General features: G+C 37.1%; 1 protein-coding gene across 4 annotated transcripts in view; it reads right to left on the bottom strand.

The window, feature by feature from the left end:
• Window positions 1-990: 990 nt before the first annotated feature.
• Window positions 991-19,505, bottom strand: part of LOC113057248 (protein quaking) — a 122,172-nt gene continuing 103,657 nt past the window's right edge. Inside the window, exons 5-8 of one of the 4 annotated variants that reach the window (XM_026224494.1) lie at window positions 10,426-10,513; window positions 9,668-9,985; window positions 7,136-7,141; window positions 991-4,145 (exon numbers count right to left, since the gene is read on the bottom strand). In XM_026224494.1, the coding sequence (XP_026080279.1) occupies window positions 4,063-4,145; window positions 7,136-7,141; window positions 9,668-9,985; window positions 10,426-10,513 (495 nt within the window). In that variant the 3' untranslated portion in view covers window positions 991-4,062. Of the gene's footprint in view, window positions 4,146-5,267; window positions 6,207-7,135; window positions 7,142-9,667; window positions 9,986-10,425; window positions 10,514-19,505 lie in introns of those variants that run through there. The other 3 variants (XM_026224495.1, XM_026224492.1, XM_026224493.1) reach the window with 3 other exon arrangements.

Genomic DNA, 19,505 nt, shown 5'->3' with positions numbered 1-19,505 from the left:
GTATGTCACATACTATAGTATACTCATGTGGGGTGATATATTCTATAAAGCAAATCTCAATTGCTTTATTGCTTGTAATGTCGCAAAATGTAAATGATATTATCATCCAACTCTAATATGCTCAATGCGAACATTAAGACATGAAGAGTTTCTAAACATTAAAATCATGATTATCAGTAAAGCTGGTTTGAAACAACATGTATCATGAAAAAATGTTTACAAATAAATTTGCCTTGAATTGAAAGTCTGACGTGAAGGTTTTTGAAGGCGGGAGTAACTGTTTGTCTGACCAATTGAAAACAGGGGGAGTGTTCAGAAAGCCAATCTGAAAACAATTATTTATGCGATTTGTTTTTGTGGCGCTAATGATGAAAAAATTAATGACTAATAGACTCGAATGGGAAAAGTAGCCATTGGGGAAGAGTTCACAATAATGTTCGCAATGCATACACGTATGAAATCAAGCTTGTGTATACAAAAGCATTTCACCTATATACTTGTGTAGAGTATGTTTCAGGTCAAAATAATAACTCTCGCTGTGGGTCGACTGAATGTGAGAGCCGTGGAAGAACTGTTGGTCTTTATCTTTGTAATATGGTAAAATCATGAGGTAAAAGCATGATTTTACACACAGCATGAGGAACAGCAAGTTTAGTAGGAAGAACTCGAGAGAAAACATTTAGATAACACAAAGAAATACAACCGTGGCAAATGTGTCTAATGGTTAGTAGCAGTCAAGTGAATTGACAGACTGAAGGAACGGTCACACTAGGCTTTAAACATGACAGGATATGATGTCATGCTCTAGGCCAGCGGAATTCAGTTAAAGCATTCAAATCGATTCAGTTCAATCGAAATGTTGGGTTTGGATCTAATTAGTGACCTCTGCTTCATGATCTTCGCAATTTCCAACACAATCTCACGGTAATTCGTAGCTATTTTATGTTTTGGAAAATTAGTGGCTAATTTGTATGATTTCTTTATGTTTGGTATGCGAGAAGATGTTTAGTGATGGAATTAGTTTTTTTTTTTTTTAATCATAAGTTTCCATATTCATACAAAATCGCCACCTCATAAAACAGTTCGGGTAACAATCGGGTTACACTCTCTATACATTGCAAATCATGCAGCTGTAGAGTTTGATTACACTGAGCCGAGAGGTCAATCTGAAGTTTAGACTCTCTAATGCGTCTTTTCGCTTTATGACTTCAGATGGGTTCACCGACTTCGTAGTAAAAGGAGAACTTCCAAGCATATGCTTGTGAATGAATAGGAGCAGCGAGCCTAGTGTGACCGGCCAGGAGAGAGGCAGCTACTAATGAAATGAGAGGAGAGGAGAGGAGAGTCAGTGAAGGTCACAGCGTTACCTGACTGCTATTAAACACTCGAGCTCTTAAGACGTTTCAGCATCAAGACGAGAGTTACGATAGACATGGAAGATCAATGTTTTTCTTAGTAAGAACTGAGGCATTGAGAGATTTAGTCAGAAATAATTTAGGGCCAGAACAACTGCTGGTGTTTTTTTTTTACTCAATAATTTTTTTTATTGCCTTTTTAAATTCCTTTTTCTTCTATTTACAACAACATCAAAATCTTTGCCTTAATGATACAAAGCAACACTACAAGGAAATTTCTAGCATAATAGCCATGGAAATTCAAGCTGTGGGACTCTTAGCCATTACCCTCAGCATTGCAGACTACTGACAAATCACAGGACACATAATATAAAATGCTTTTGCATATAAACATTGAAAAAGTCCTGTCATTCATATATAAAGCCCTAACATATATCCAAAAATATAGGAAATTTTCTAACATGGTGCTATAAAGCTGCTATGATGCATATTTTTCTTTCCTACAAATAGCCCTCTATAATACCATTGCTATCTCTTCCAAAATACAAGTCAAATTTGACATTTCATATACATTCCTGCTTTATATATTTTTTTATATATATATATATTTTTATATATATTTTAAAAGCCACAAGTAAATACTATTTTCTTTTCGACAACAAAAATAAAAAGAAGCTTACAGTAAAGCATAAAAAATGTATCATTTTTTTTTCTTAAATGCATTTATACTCTGACACTATCACATCCACAGAGTGGCGCTGACGTTATCGTCCACTCGGCAGTGGTCAACCATAACTCGACAGACTCCTTTCAGTTTCAACGTCTGAGGTTTGATGTAGGTTTCACTTTTTCGACTCACGAAGAGCAGAGGAGATGAAGGTTTCTGACGTATTCAGTGCAAAATAAAAGGCTTGTGCCACATAGAATCTCTTTATCAAATGAGGCAAATCTTGACAGATGGAAATGATAATAATAATAATAAAATAATAATAATAATAATAATAATAATAAGTAAACAGCTGAAATAAAAAAGTGATTTGTGTGGTCCAGTACAAATGCACAGACTGGAAATCTGGAAGCTCTGTGCAAATGGGTTTCTCAAAAGTAGATTTTCTTCAAAGCAGTAGTTCCGTTATATAAAAACATAAAAAGGATATGAAAAACAAAACATTAAAAGAGAGGAAGCAATCTCAGTATCTGATCTGCTTGATATCTGTGGTCATTTTGCCAGCTTAAGCAAACATCTGTAACAGTAACCATACACACACACACACACACACACAAATACACAATGTCTAACCTGCGCAAACTGAATTGATATGCACTTAGATGCATGTGAACAGGGAAATATTCGAGGGTTTTTGATTTCGTAATTGTTTCATGATGAGGTGGTTATTGCACCATGGATGCTTTGTCAAATCATTATCCATCATAATGTCCTCATTAAAGTAATCATTCATGATTATTGTGATCACTTTAAACATGCGGTGGGGGCAAAATTAAAATCGAATTCAAAATCTAATTTAAACCACGATATCATTTTGGAGAAATGAAGAAATGTTATGAAAGACTGAAGCTTTGGATGCTTATCTGATCGGGGCTGCGTTTCCCAAAAGCTTCGTAAGCCTAAGAAGTTCGTAAAAATGATCGTACGACTGATTTGAATATTACTGTCTATTTCCAGTTATCTGGAGTAATCGCAAATCTTTTTAGTTATTTTTATTTTTTATATATCTAATTCACATCACATAATGCACTTCAATTTGGTCAGTTGTGGGTACAGAAAATATCAATATTATTCATACAGGACTTCATACTATTCAGATTTTGATTACTGCATCAGAAAATAACATCAGTATTTAAATACACCTTAACCAATTAAGGGTCTATCCAAAAATATGACACAGATTGAGTGAAGGCACAATTTCCATTCTTTAATGCCAAAGTGTCTAATTTTTCTATTTGAATCAAACAGAACTGCATAAGATCATGTCTGTTTCTATACTGTCCCGTTACTATTATGTCATTGATCAAGTCAATGTAGCTGTCCTCAAACAAACACAGTTATTAGCTCCATCATTCAAGGGGATCTACCTACAAATGGCATAATATTAATCACTGCATATATTTCAACACTGACCAAAATGATACACTTCAGCTTTAAAGATCTCCTAATGGGATTTTTCTGATTTGAAAAGCCTATGACCTATTGATATCGAAATGTGGATTTAACACACATTATAGCTATCTCTGGGATTTCGATTTGTATATCCACACCACATGTAATTATAAACAGTCACTTTAGCTCATTTGGAAAGGACACATTCGTGATCGATTCAAATGCCTCCCAAGAGTCAAGCCTGTTTAGTGTTTGCATAACTAGAGAAAATTAGAAATGCGGAGCGTAATGGGGCGAATAGAGACCATGTTCACATGAATAGCTCCATTATTTTTCATCAACATCATGCTGAAATCATAAGGTCATCAAAATAATGGAATGAAGTCAACCACTCCACCTTGCGCAGGAAAGACCACGTGTGTGTGTGTGTGTGTGTGTGTGTGGGTTTAAAACAAACACACCATATTGAACAGCACAGTGTACTGAATTCAAGCTGTCTTTTAACATGCTCAAACTGCACATGCTTCACAACAGATCAGGACCAACAGTGAGTTTCTACTGGTAATGAGTAGAAGCACATGAACTAAACTAACCTCTGTCTGCGGTCACTACCCTTTGGTAAGGATGGACGCGCATTTCGTGCCTTCGAACTTTAGATGTCACTGCACCTGCTTGGATTGCAATAACATCACCAGAAAACAGATCAGTCAAACCTCACAAATCATCCCCAATGTGTCTGACAAACGCAAAGCATTTAAATTATACAAGTTAAGGCACAAATAATACTTATTTTCCCCCATATGTAAATATCTCAACACGTGTTTGTACAAAATTCACACATGGTTTCATTTCTCCTCGGTGGATCCGTGGGTTTTTGCGTAGCTTGGATACAGTATGACAGACAGGAGCGCACGCTCTCAACGGGAAGCTTTTTCCAGTAACGAAATCTCGCGCTGGATGACAGTGTCTTTAAATATAATACTGATAAAGTCACTCTCTGAGAGAGAACAACATTTAGGCACATCTGCTGGAGTACAAAAAAAAAGAGAATAGAAATGCACGGCAATGAATTAAGTGATTAGTAAAGCAGAACAATCGATTTTCAAGGCGTAGCAGTCAGCCGCACAGTGCAGGGGAAATGTGTGGGAGTATGGAGGCATATGTATGGCATTACAAGTACAGCCGCTGTGGGCTCTGGGAATAGCCCGTGTAAATGAACAGGAGTGCATCCGGCTGACTGCTAGGCCAGATTCATGCTCTGAACAAACATCACTCAAAACCAACAAGGCAGCTGTGAAACCAAAGCATGTGAATGTTAACACTCAGTGAGGATGAGGGGCTCAGTGAGGATCCTGGGAAACCCATTTAGCCTTTGTGGGGAAAGCCACACCTACAGAATAAAGGAGGGGAAGGGGACATTAGTGGCAGGACTGACGCTCCTCGGGGAAACAACACACACCACCGTCAGACGGAGCACGTTTTAGGACAGTTCGTGAGGCGAGGGCACTGGGAGAATGTCAAGGAATCAAAATCATAAGCTACCTTTTTAAAAAAATTGAGTTTTTAATGTTTTTGAAAAAAGTAGCATATGCCTCCTACATTTATTTGATCACAAATATGATAAAAACAGTAGCATTGTCATTTATTCCTGTGATGATATACTGAATATTCAGAATCATTAATCCAGTCTTCAGTGTCACATGATCCTTCAGAAATTGTTCTAATTACAATTAATTTTTCTTCTTTTCCCCAAAGATTAGAGAACAGAATTTATTTGAAACAGAAATCTTTTGCTGCAGTTTAATGCATCGTTCATGAAAAAAATATAAATTTCGTAAAATATCTTACTGACCCCCAACTTTTGAATGTTAGTGTATGTCTGGATCATATTTCAACCAAAAATCTAAAGACAAATATGACAGTATACAATAAAATAAAGCTTTTCTTTATATTAAGATATTTTATATTAAGACAATTGAGCATAATTTCCCATTTTGTCGTTAACTATGGTTGTTTTGATTAAGCTTTTTACTTTTTGAATCATTCTTATTTGAATTCTAAATACTTTTACTAGAGCTGTAATACTGCAGTTGTTAGAAGACAATATATTATATTGATAAAATATTATGAGCCAATATCCTCACTGTTTGATTATATATTGTGACTATGCCATTTTAAGTCAAAATGCCCCACCATAGTGCATTAAACTGTCCTAAAACTGCTCAATGAACAGCCTGGCTTTCAACAGATGCCCCATCTCAAATAGTTTCCCTCCCAATTTGAGCCCCACTGTCCCCTCACCATCCTCATGTTTCCCCTCCTGATGCGGCCCGCTCAGACTGAGGGATAGGGGTAGTCCAGAAAGGCTTGTGCAGCAGTTTGGGGCTCAGTGCTTGGTCTCCCTCATCATTGAACACATAAAAAAAAAAATTAAACATCACATTACAGATAAAAACAAAAGTACAAAACCCAAAAAACTGAAAAACAAAAACCATGATTCAAAGAAACTGACAGAATGAATGAGGCCGGGGAGTCCAGCCAGTCCGATAAGAGGGAGGCGGGGCAGGGGGCGTGTCTGCGGTGTGAGGGAGGGGCTTGCCGGAGGGGGCGGGGGAGAGAGGGGACACTTTAAAAGGGAGGCCGGCCGGTTGGCTCTCCGCGCTGGACTGTGATGGGAATGTGACAGGTCTGAAAGCCCAGGTAGAGGGGCAGCTCTTCGGCCTTTGAGGATGCTGTATAGGTCACACAAGAGAGAAGACAGGGTGAAAACCTCCCCTCAGCTCCCCCAACCCCCAAAACATCCAATCTGTTACGGGACATTCACACACACGACGATTATAACACTGGAGGCTGCCAGTGGCTCTGCTTCACTGGTTCTGCCTTAATTAACCAAATGAGAACAAAAAAGAATGTGCACGTATGGTTATCAGCACCAAAAGCAGGTTTTTTATCAAGTCTTCTGCAAGAACTGTCATACAATCAGACAACAGCAAAACCTGTCACTTTCTTCTCAGACCTTCTAATCTAAGAAGAGTTTTGTGAATCCAGCCACAGATGAAGACATTAAAAGTCTGGCACACACATTTTTTTTTGTTTTTTATGTAAATTTTATATTATAAACAGGGAAGTTCTTAATGGCTCTGGTGGGGTGTCCATAGTCCAAAGTTTTGACAAGTGACTAAACTGATATTCTGAGAAACATTTTGATTATTTTTTGTAACGGCTTACAATGACATTTTAAATCTATTTTTCCTACATAAATGAAACCAGATAGTGAAGGAAATGCAGTCCAGCATATTCTTTCAGTACTGTTTATCCAGGGAGAAATCTAACGAAGTTAATATCAAATACATTTAGTTTATATCAGTTTTTTTTTGTCACTCTTTTGGTTTCCATACCTGCATTTATGCTATTTTATAAAAACATTTCCATGACTTTTGTTTCATACAAAGTATAGCATATATTTTCTGACATATCGCTCTAGACTTGCAGGAATAAAAATTATAATTCAACTTTATTTGGAGTCCTACTTGTGCACAATGCACATTTGTTAATATTAAGCCTAAAACGTGTTTTAGGGTCACTATTGATGAGGACTGTATGATCTTTGAATAATATCAGTCTTTAAATGCCAGATATTTGCAGTGTACCTGATGTATACTTGCAACTCTAGCACAGTCAGATATACTCCAGTATTTCTCTCAGCACTACTTCTGCACAATTGAAGTGCATTAAGCACAAAATTAGTTGTTCCAATTTAGCAGACTTTAAGTTTACCAGTTTAGTATACCAAAAGTACAATGGCATGACCTTGTTATCAAGCACATAATTACGTAAATGTATTTGTAGTATACTTAGCATGAAGTAAATCATGCTACTTCAAATGCATTTTAGTTGATTTTTCACTAGGGAACTGGTAACATTTCTGTCTCCATCTTGTACCTCACATCACTGCTCATTTGCATAAAGATGAACTTTTTTCAACATTGCTGTATCACTGGAGACACCTGACCCACACCAGTTGCTGTCCATCATGTCACTGGAAATAACTGACTTGATGTGTGACCGTGTTGTAGCGTCCTTCCCTCCACCCCAGAAACATCCACCCACAGACAGTGTAAGGCTGGTACAGTCCTTGCTTGAGACGAGCTCAATAAACATGCTTATTGGACAGGAGCTAAACCCTACTTCATCTGCTCTAATTGGACACGCTGCTCTTGGCTTTGGGATGGGCTATTTGTCGCTGCTCAACTTAACACCGTGCCTTTGGGAGAAGCTAGTGTTAAACTGGCAGAATGCTGTTGGTAACATGATATTCATAATCGGCTTTTCTCAAGTGCTTTAATGAAGCCATACAGCTTGTGTGGAGTGGAGAGGACAGAGCGCTCTCATTATTCACATAAAGCCAGTAGAGCACTTAAAAGCCAAATCATTTATGCAAACATTTCTTAAAAGGATTTGTTCTTTTTTTTTTTGTGATGAGTAAGGACTTTTTATGACGCTAAATGGATTAAGTGGAAAATACTTGATGCATTGTTGTTTGCTCTTTTATATTATTGCCTATTACTTGCTTCAGTGACAGCAGAGGCTGGTGGTGCTGGTGGCCCTAATGGGGGAAACCAGAGGCTTTTCATTGGTGTAGGAGGGCAGGATTTGTATGTTGGGGGCTATTTAAGAGGAATGGCATAGGGTAGGGGTGGGCGGTATGACTCAAACCATACATTACAGCATGAGACTTTTTATATAATAGTACAGCAATATATCATAGTATACTTTATGAAAATGAAAGGTAATTCATCTTGTTGATGTTTTGTCTTTTTATATGGAACTTCATGGAAGCAAACAAAAAGCTCAGGGGCCAGATTCACCAAATGTTATTAAGAATAAAATTTGTCTAAAGAATAAAGATTTGTATTCTGTATTTCCATACCTTAGAATAAAAATCCACGAAAAGATGGTTCTTAATAATAATAATAATAATAATAATAATAAATATTCCTTAAAATAGATCACCCCCAACATTTTTTTTACTGAAAATGTATGCATCCTCAGGCTATCCAAGGTGTGGACAAGTTTTTTTCTGTATCAGAATAGATTTGGATAAATTACGTCACATGTTTACTAATGGATCCTCTGCAGTGAATGGGTGCCGTCAGAATAATTAGGGTTAGGGTCCAAACAGCTGATAAAAACATCAAAATAATCCACAAGCACTCCACACCACTCTAGTCCATCAATTGGGAAGTGAAAAGCTGTGTGTTTTTGAGAAACAAATCTATCATAAAAGCCTTTTATTTTCACTTCTGACTAAAATACCAGTCCAATAATCCATAATATGATTTCCTCCATTGAAAAATTCCCATCCCCTGTTGTCTTCTCCAATCAAAATGTGTCCTAAGATTCGTTTTGGACTGTTTTCACTTGTAAACAGTGCCTGATCTGTGCATATTTCTCTTCTGATTCAGACATGATGACTTTTTCAGTGAAGAAAGCAATATTGTGGAGAGAGGACTCAAATTTAACCAGAAGCAACAATTTGAAGTTAAAAGTGTTTTAATAATAGATTTTTTTCATGCAGCTTTTCACTTCATGTTTTTTACTTTCACTTGATGGTACCTGATGGACTGGAGTGAGGTGGACTGATTGTGGATTATTATGGTGTTTTTATCAAATGTTTGGACTCTCATTCTGACGGCACCCATTCACTGCAAAGAATGAGCAAGTGATGTAATACTACTTTATTTATTTTTTTCAAATCTGTTCTGAAGAAACAAACTCATCAACATCTTAGATTGGATAAGCGTGGATAACCTTCTTAGAATTGATTTTGATTTGCCACAGATTATTAATATATGAGTCTAGCACAAAACATTTTTAAATACACTGAAATTGTAAAAGCAATATTTTGCATGCATGGTCAGACTCTGGATGCATGAGTTGATATGTTGATTGGTTACCATAAACAATGGTAAAGTTGCTTCAAATTAAACTTCAGTTTTAGATTTTGTATTTTTTAACCCATATTTCTTTATAGCACATGCAAATACGGTAAAACAGAAATATTTACAAAATGTCACATGGTTTGAATGGTCATACCTCCCAACCCTAGTGTACAGCCATGTAAGACATAGAGTCCACAGCCCATACTGAAGGAGGTTCTGGGACCTGTAAGGGGGGGTCTGTGTAGTGAGACAGGTGTAGCTATGCTTACCTAAAACCCCGCTGGAGTCAATGGGATACTCCAGAATGGAGGTAGCGGGGGCCAGTGTGTAGGGGTAATCATAGGGCGTTGCGTAAATCAGGCCTGACTCTGGACCGGGCTGCACTAGGGTGGCGGTTGCTGGGTGGGCCGAGCCGTTGGGCATGACGGTCTGGATCTGGCGGATGAGGGGCATGATGGTGGGCCCGGCGGGTGTAGGCGTGCGCAAGGCTGTGGGCGGCAGGACAGGTGCTGGGCCGGTGATGATCCGTGGCGCCTGGGCGCTCGCTGCAAGAGAGAATGCAAGGGCAGCTGCAGTGAGCGGAAAAATGTGAGGGTGGGGGTGAATGAAGATGGGTGGGGTCGGGACAAAAAACAAAATCAGTTAGTACCATGCACAGGCAAACACTGGACACAGAGCATGACAGCAGTGCTATTTAGCTATTCATTAGTAAACAAGGCAGGGGAGGAGCCAGTGCATTCAAATAACACACTCCTGCAGTTCCACAGAGCTTCAGTATTATTTACCGAAGCAGCAAAGCGAAGAGGAGGATGTCACAACATTCGGCCAATTAAGGAAACGTTGTTTTCACAGATAGCAGGGCATGCTCTCTATTATTTCAGCTCATTAGCTGCTCTTTGGATGTATGTGCTAATTCTGGATCACAATACTAATACACTTGTCAGAGCATTTATCAGGGTTACTTGAGAGCAGCGGTTACAAAGGCCTCAAACAACACTGTCTGTCTTACGTGATTTGATGTTGGCGTCTCTGTAGGTGCCGTTAAGAATGGCCAGCTCCATCAGTTGCATCTTCTTCAGACTGTCCTCGCCTTCGGCCTGTCGGTGTAAAGAAACACATAAAGATGTCAAAAACACAACACGCAACTGCTAATATTCATACTACAGTTAGTAGTTTTCTTTCTGTCTCTCTCTCTTAGATAAGTTTGGCCGATGCGTTACAAGCACAGTGTTTGTTGTATATATTTAATGTGTGTTCTTTCTCTAATGTGGCGGTAATAAACCTCAGTACTCATGGGAGTGATAAAGTGTCCTTCAAATGTATGAGCCATTAAAGGTAGGTACACTTTAAAAAATGCTGGGATGTTTCAACCCAACTTTGTGCTTTTATAGTAGTGTACTTCAAATCTTAAAAGCGTATAAAATAAACCTATTTACAGATACTGTAATATGAATGACATATTAACAAATAATAGAGCAAATTTTCATGACTGTGCTTCTCAACACACTTGGATACATTTTTAAAAAGTGCACTAATGCAATAATGCCTAATCTTTAAATAATATTAAAGTACATTTTAAATCGTGTTTTAATAATTTTGTCATGCTTTTATAAGTACACTTTGATTTGTATATTCAATATTCAATATTTCATTTAGTCAGCAATGTTAAATATTATGTTTAACTTATGCAACTTCATCATACAAATGTGTAATTGCAAATATATTTAAATACATGGCTGACATGTTTCAATACAAATGAGGTTTACGTATATTTTAGTTTACCATAAATGCTTGCAAGTATGTTTCAGTAGTACACTTCAACCGTATTTCAATGACAAAAGGTAACTAGATAGTAAAGTTTGTTTTCAAACTTTAAGTTGGCTTGAAAAAGCCTGGCCAGAAAGTTAGAAAAATGTAGAAAGTTTGAAAAGCTTAAAAAGTTTTAAAAATGTAAAAGTTTGAAAAGTTAAGAAGTTTAAAAAAGAAAGTGATTAACATATTACTAGCATTATAAGCAAGTGACTACCATGTCGTTAGCATGATTACCAAAGTTGTTAACATGTTTCTAGCATGTTGAGAGCATGATTTTAGCATGATTAGCATTTTGCTAGCATGTTTCTAGCATGTGACTAGCATGTTTCTAGCATGATTAGCATGTTGGTAGCATGTCGATAACATTTTGCTAGCATGATTAGCATGTTGCTAGCATGTTTGTAGCATGATTAGCATGTTGCTAACATGTTTCTAGCATGATTAGCATGTGGCTAGCATGTTGTTAGCATGTTTCGAGCATGATTAGCATGTTGCTAGTATGTCGCTAACATTTTGCTAGCATGATTAGCATGTTGCTAGCATGTTTGTAGCATGATTAGCATGTTGTTAACATTTTAGTAGCATGATTAGCATGTGGCTAGCATGTCTCTAGCATGATTTTCATGTTGCTAGCATTTTATTAACATGATTAGCAAGTGACTAGCATGTCGTTAGCATGTTTCGAGCATGATTAGCATGTTGCTAGCATGTCGATAACATTTTGCTAGCATGATTAGCATGTTGCTAGCATGTTTGTAGCATGATTAGCATTTTGCTAGCATTTTGCTAGCATGATTAGCATGTTGCTAGCATTCCACTAGCATGTTTGTAGAATGATTAGCATGTTGTTAACATTTCGCTAGCATTTTGTTAGCATGATTAGCATGTTGCTAATATGTTTGTAGCATGACTAGCATGTTGCTAGCATGTCACTAGCATGTTTGTAGCATTATTAGCATTTTGCTAACATGTTTCTAGTATGATTAGCATGTTGCTAGCATGTTGCTAGCATTTTTGTAGCATGATTAGCATGTTGTTAGCATGTAACTAACATTTTGCTAGCATGATTAGCATGTTGCTAGCATGTTTCTAGCATGATTAGCATGTTGCTAGCATGTTTCTAGCATGATTAGCATGTGGCTAGCATGTTGTTAACATGTTTCTAGCATGATTAGCATGTTGCTAGCATGTCGCTAACATTTTGCTAGCATGATTAGCATGTTGCTAGCATGTTTGTAGCATGATTAGCATGTTGCTAACATGTTTCTAGCATGATTAGCATGTGGCTAGCATGTCTCTAGCATGTTGTTAGCATGTTTCTAGCATGATTAGCATGTTGCTAGCATGTCGCTAACATTTTGCTAGCATGATTAGCATGTTGCTAGCATGTTTGTAGCATGATTAGCATGTTGTTAACATTTTAGTAGCATGATTAGCATGTGGCTAGCATGTCTCTAGCATGATTTTCATGTTGCTAGCATTTTATTAACATGATTAGCAAGTGACTAGCATGTCGTTAGCATGTTTGTAGCATGATTAGCATGTTGCTAGTATGTCTCTAGCATGTTTTTAGAATGATTAGTATACAACTAGCATGTTGCTAGCATGATTAAAATGTGACTAGCATGTGGCTAGCATGGCTAGCAAGTGACTAACATGTTTCTATGCTAATCCAGGTAAAACCAGTTGATTCAGTTAGAAACCAGCTAAGACCAGCGTGACAGTGGCCAAAACTACTTTAAAACCATGTTAAAAGCATGTTTTTGACATGATTATCAAGTTACTAACATGTTGTTAACATGTTTTTATGATAATCGAGCTAAAACCAGTTGATTCAGTTAGAAACCAGCTAAGACCAGCTTGACAGTAGCCAAAACTACTTTAAACCATGTTAGAAGTATGTTTCTAGTCTGATTAGCAAGTTACTAGCATGTTATTAACATGTTTCTATGATAATCTAGTTAAAACCAGTTGATTCTGTAAAGAAAACCACCTAAAACCAGCTAAGACCAGCTAAAGCCAGCTTGACAGTGGCCAAAACCACTTTAAACCATGTTAGAAGTATGTTTCTAGTCTGATTATCAAGTTACTAACATGTTGTTAACATGTTTCTATGATAATCTAGCTAAAACCAGTTGATTCAGTAAAGAAAACCACCTAAAACCAGCTAAGACCAGCTAAAGCCAGCTTGACAGTGGCCAAAACCACTTTAAACCATGTTAGAAGTATGTTTCTAGACTGATTAGCAAATTACTAACATGTTGTTAATATGTTTTTATGATAATCTAGCTAAAACCAGTTGATTCATTAAAGAAAACCACCTAAAACCAGCTAAGACCAGCTAAAGCCAGCTTGGCAGTGGCCAAAACCACTTTAAACCATGTTAAAGTATGTTTCTAGTCTGATTAGCAAATTACTAACATGGTATTAACATGTTTCTATGATAATCTAGCTAAAACCAGTTGATTCAGTAAAGAAAACCACCTAAAACCAGCTAAGACCAGCTAAGGCCAGCGTGACAGTGGCCAAAACCACTTTAAAACTTGTTAGAAGTATGTTTCTAGTCTGATTAGTGAGTAACTAGCATGTTGTTAGCATGTTTCTATGCGAATCTGGCAAAAACCAGCTAAAAACAGTGGATTCAGTAAAAACCAGCTAAAACCCAGCTAAGACCAGCGTGAGAGTGGTCAAAACCACTTAAAAACCAGTTTGGGAGACTAGCCAAAACAACTGATCAGCTTAGGCTGGTTTTAGCTGTATTCTCAGTAGAGAGTTTTTAAGGTTTGCCCTGGTAGTAGACAGCTTAAATATATTATAAGCCTTATTTTTCAAAAGTTTGTACCCCCGCAATGAAAGTCTATGGGATTTAAGGTGGTTTTGGTAGTCTGGTTTACGAAAACCATAAGCCGAATCAGTTAGAAAAGATATAGCAACCCGAGTCAGACCAGTCTGAAGGTCTGACCCGAGTTTGGTGGTTCTAGCTTGAAAGCTCTAGGAGGAGATAGTGTTTAAAATTTGGCTCAGAAGAATAATAATAATAACTAGAATTAAAAGTTAGAGAACTAACTTTGATGTTGGCTTGGCCATCTTGGCCATGGAGCAAAAGAGCCAAAGTACTTGTGTGCCCAACATTGAGTTGCCCCGCTGCAAAATTAATACACATAATAATGCCATAAAAAATACACCTGCAACAGTCTTTTTCCATGCTCCCTTGCTGTTTTCTTTTTTTAATAAAAAGCCTGGGCTATGATAACAGCTATGACAGGGTTGTCTAGCTGGATGTGAAATAAGTCATGCCTATTTTTCTCGTGTATGTATTTCACAGTCCTGCCACCGTTGCGTTGTGGGCAACGACACACAAGATTACTGAAACAATGCATTTTAAATCAAGGAGATCATAAGGGGTCCAAGCACAATGGTTTGTATAGATGATGCAGTTACACACTGTTTAAAATTGTTTAATTTGTACTGTATGTTCATTCTATTTATTTATTTGTGCTATTTACATAATGTTTACTTTTTTTAAGTTTGTTTTTGTTAATATAAAATAGCACTGCATAGTCTTCACTGTAAGATAAAATACACAATCAAACCAAAATGTATTCAGACACCTTCAACATTTCTCACATAATCACAGTTTATTTGCTGTAGTTTAGAAACTGGTAATAATATATGACAATAACTCAGAACAAATTCATCTTGATAATGTCGGATAACTTTGATAAAAAGATATGTAATGGAATCAACCAAAACTTCAGACTGTCAGTATGACAATATTTACACAACTATCAATACTTTGTTGAACAGTTACCAAGCAAAAAATGCTTAATTTGGTTCAGTCTGTGGTGTGAAAAGGTTGCATTAACAATTAAAGAAAGAAACACTTAAGCAAAACATGGGCAGGTCCTTAATTATTATTTTTTTTAAATCAATTTCACTGGTAGCCTACTGTATGAAGAATTAGTGGGTATAATATTTCACAGATCACTATTTTGCCATACTCACTTACATAAATGAACTAGTGGCCTGCACCCACTAGTAAAACAATTCTATCTTATTTTTGGATTGACTTTGGATAAATTCTTGTACTACAAGGTAATTCAGTCAAGAGCAGTGAGTGATTTACTTTCATTTTCATACATTAAAGACTCTGACAGCAGAGCTAGTAAATTAGGCGCGGTCCCTTTAAGAGACAAACGCATCCATTATGATGATACACATCCGATTTTTTTTTTGCAAATCTTTACTTTCACTTAAGACATAACCACATACTTATTCGAACACACTTTCCAACACGGGTATTTCGACATATTTTGTATGTATTTGTTGTCGGTACAAAAGCAAGAAGACTTTGAGACGCATCTGCTCCCTGAACAACACCGCGCTGCTGAATTGAGCTCTTTTGCTTTTCGCTCTTTTTTCTGTTTATTTAAACTGCGATTTGAATTTGTTCGTTCAGGTCCAGGAGGAAGTGAACGTCCTGAACGACAGCTCTGTTCAGTGTTGCTGTCCCTGTCCGCGATACGCGCGGCTCTCTCTCGTGCACACGCGCCATCAGCTGCTCAGTTCAGTTTCCCGCAGCGCGGGGCTGAAGCCAACTTGATGTGTTGAATGCTCGGAGCACGTTATAAAACGTATTCTTAAAATACACATTTCTGTTTTAATAAATGGTCATATTAAATCATAGCATAACACATAAGTAGGTACAAAAATAATCAGTGATGCATGCGACCCTTTTGGTCTCAGTGTAGCTCCCTGCTTTACCATGTTATGCAACGCTGAGCAATTGCTGCGACGTTAAGCCTGACAGAGAAATCTCACAAGCACATATAAACACTCATTTTCATATGTGTAATATATTCTTCTAATTGTTTTGTGCCGTTTCGCTGCAGTGTTTTAATGTGAAAGGCTGTAAATGTGTACTTCAAGTGTTCAGAGAAATACATCGCTAGCTCATCTGTGACGTTCAGCATGATGATTCAGTTAGAAACCAGCTAAGACCAGCGTGACAGTGGCCAAAACTACTTTAAAACCATATAATATATTATTCTAATTGTTTTGTGCCGTTTCGCTGCAGTGTTTTAATGCGAAAGGCTGTAAATTCTCTGTGGACTTCAAGTGTTCAGAGAAATACATCGCCAGCTCGCGGACATTTGGCTGCCGCGAATATATCATGTTATTACTTTAAACAGTTCAGAAACATCTGAATTTAGCTCTTGGTGTGTTCTAACGTGTGGATTGCGTGCAATCGCCGTTTTAAAAGGTCTTAAATAAGAATAAATTCGCTCGTTGTGAGCTCCGTGGAGACAGCCTGAGCTGAGCAGCCGTGATTCTTCTCTCGTCTTTCTGACTGCTCTCTGCCCAGACATCAAGTATTCATAAGCTGTATCACGCTGTCAAATTATATTTCATTTTGCCCACATAAACAGTTAAAAAACACCTGAATTCTGCTATTGTTGTGTTCTAATGGGTGGATTAGTGCAATTCGCTGTGATATTATTTTTGGAAGCCCTTAAAAAATGCTGATGAAGGGCTCATTTCTCTCTCGTCTTTCTCGCTGTTCTTTGGCCAGAGACATAATTTATAAATGAGATCCGACCCGGTAATAATAACATATGTTGGTTTAGCTTGTCAGTGTGAATGAAATGTGTAGCCTCTTATTATTTGTCCGATCTTGCCCCGAAACGCGGCTGTCATGTGGACTTCAAGTGTTCAGAGAAATACATCGGGAGCTCGCGGACATTTGGCTGCCGCGAATATATCATGTTATTACTTTAAACAGTTCAGAAACATCTGAATTTAGCTCTTGGTGTGTTCTAACGTGTGGATTGCGTGCAATCGCCGTTTTAAAAGGTCTTAAATAAGAATGAATTCGCTCGTTGTGAGCTCCGTGGAGACAGCCTGAGATGAGCAGCCGTGATTCTTCTCTCGACTGCTCTCTGCCCAGAAATCAATTATTAATGAGCCCTAACCCCTGTAATAATCAGATATGTTGGTTTAGCTTGTCAGTTTGAGGGAAATTGTATTATTTACTTGGTATTTTTAACCGGTTTAAAAGTGAAACGAAACCCGACTCCTCCCTTTAATCTCGGTTATTGCAACTAGGGGCGCAATTTTTCTCAGACAATGTAAGTCTATGGGTAATGTATTTTGACATTTAAAAATTAATAAAAAAAAAACTTTAAGTCTGATCAGTCTGAAAAGATATAGCAACCAGCACCGCTCTATCCCGCAGGTGTCTGCCGAGTTTGGGGCTTGTGGCTTTAAAGCCCTAGGAGGAGTAGCGTTTAGAATTTCTGTCAGAAAAATAATAATAAGAAAAAGAGGAAAAAGAAGAAGTTTAAATAGCATAACAGTATGTTGGCTTGTTGCCAAGCCAACATAACTAGAATTAAAAGTTAGTGAACTAACTTTGATGTTGGCTTGGCCATCTTGGCCATGGGGCAAAAGAGCCACAGTACTTGTGTGCCCAACATTCTTGAGTTGCCCCGCTGCAAAAAAAAAAAATAATAATAATACCATAAAAAATACACCTGCAACAGTCTTTTTCCATGGTCCCTTGCTGTTTTCTTTTTTAATAAAAAGCCTAGGCTATGATAACAGCTACGACAGGGTTGTCTAGCTGAATGCGAAATAAGTCATGCAAAAACCATAATCTCCTAAATACCATTCAATTTAATGTTATTTTAATAGTACTGACAACATATTTTAAGTTATCACACTACTGAAAAATTAAAGAAGGGACAGTATATATAGTATACTTCGGTGAGTCAAGAGCTAAACAAAAAGTCCTGTTTCATTACAAAATACTGTAACTTTTATAAACGTTATGCTATCACCACAAAATTTTAATTAATATTTATTAAAAAATAAATATTTCACAAAACTGAAACTTAAATATATTATTTCTATAGGCTATACAAAACAGAAAAGAAAAAAGACTAAATAATAAGGCTGAATAAGCTGATCTATAGCATGTTAAATGGTGGTTGCCTGTCTATGAATGGTACACCCCTCTAAGCACACAGAAGTGGTTTGACCCAAGTCCTCAGCAGCCAATGACACTGACCTGTTCAAACTGATTTTTAAGGCATACTTCACGTGTATTTCACGTGTATTTAACGTGTATTTAAAACGTGAAATATAAGTTAAATACACGCTGATTTTTCATGAGTAAACAACGCGTATTTAACGTGTATTTAACCCTCTTGGCCTTCCATACACATTAGAAGGGAGACGTGAAAAAAGGACATCGCGTACTTTATCACAGAATATTTGTTCGGCAGCACTTGTTTAGTTTAAAAGTAGACATGTCAAACTTTCTATAGATATATCTCTCATGTCTCTTCGTTGAGTATTCATGGAGTTACAGTTCATTTTAATGACGTGTTTGTAAATGAAGATCAGCGCAGACAAGGTTGAAGACAGCACACCTTGTTTGTTATCTTTATTTTATAAGTGCACAAAGTTTTGTTGTTATTGTGTTTGTATCCAAAAAAAAGTAAACCCTTTACAGATTCGATTGATGTATTGCTCTTATCTGTACGTTTAAAACTGAAAATGTAATTTAAGTAATTGTCAGGGTTATCAGCAGAAAATGACTCAAAACGCGTATATGCGTTAATCGACTCCAGAGTTAAAAGGCTGTCGTGACTTTTTTCCTTCCAGTATTCATAAGCTGTATCGCGCTGTCAAATTATATGTCATTTTGCACACATAAACATCTCAAAAACACCTGAATTCTGCTCTTGTTGTGTTCTAATGGGTGGATTAGTGCTGTGATATTATTTTTGGAATCTCTTAAAAAATGCTGATGAAGTGCTCATTTCTCTCTCGTCTTTCTCTCTGTTCTTTGGTCAGAGACATAATTTATTAATGAGATATCTGACCCGGTAATAATAACATATGTTGATTTGGCTTGTCAGAGTGAATGAAATGTGTAGCCTATTTATTTGTCTGATCTCGCCCCAAACGCGGCTGTCATGTGACTTTTTTTTCCCTTCGCGATGTCAAATATTGCATTTTGCACACATACACGGCTCAAAAACCCCTGGATTTTTCTCTTAGTGTGTTCTAATTGGTGGACTGTGTGCATTCGCAGGAATATTTATTTTAAGAAGCTCTTAAAAAATATATATAAATGACTTTACCATGTTGTGACGATGGATAACAATTGATGTGAGGTTCAGCCTGACAGATAAAATCTCACAATCACATATAAACACTCATTTTCATGTGTATAATATATTGTTCTAATTGTTTTGTGCCGTTTCGCTG

This window comes from Carassius auratus, chromosome 38 (genome assembly GCF_003368295.1).
Source record: "Carassius auratus strain Wakin chromosome 38, ASM336829v1, whole genome shotgun sequence".
NCBI lineage: Eukaryota > Metazoa > Chordata > Actinopteri > Cypriniformes > Cyprinidae > Carassius > Carassius auratus.
This window is presented reverse-complemented; position numbering and strand designations above follow the sequence as displayed.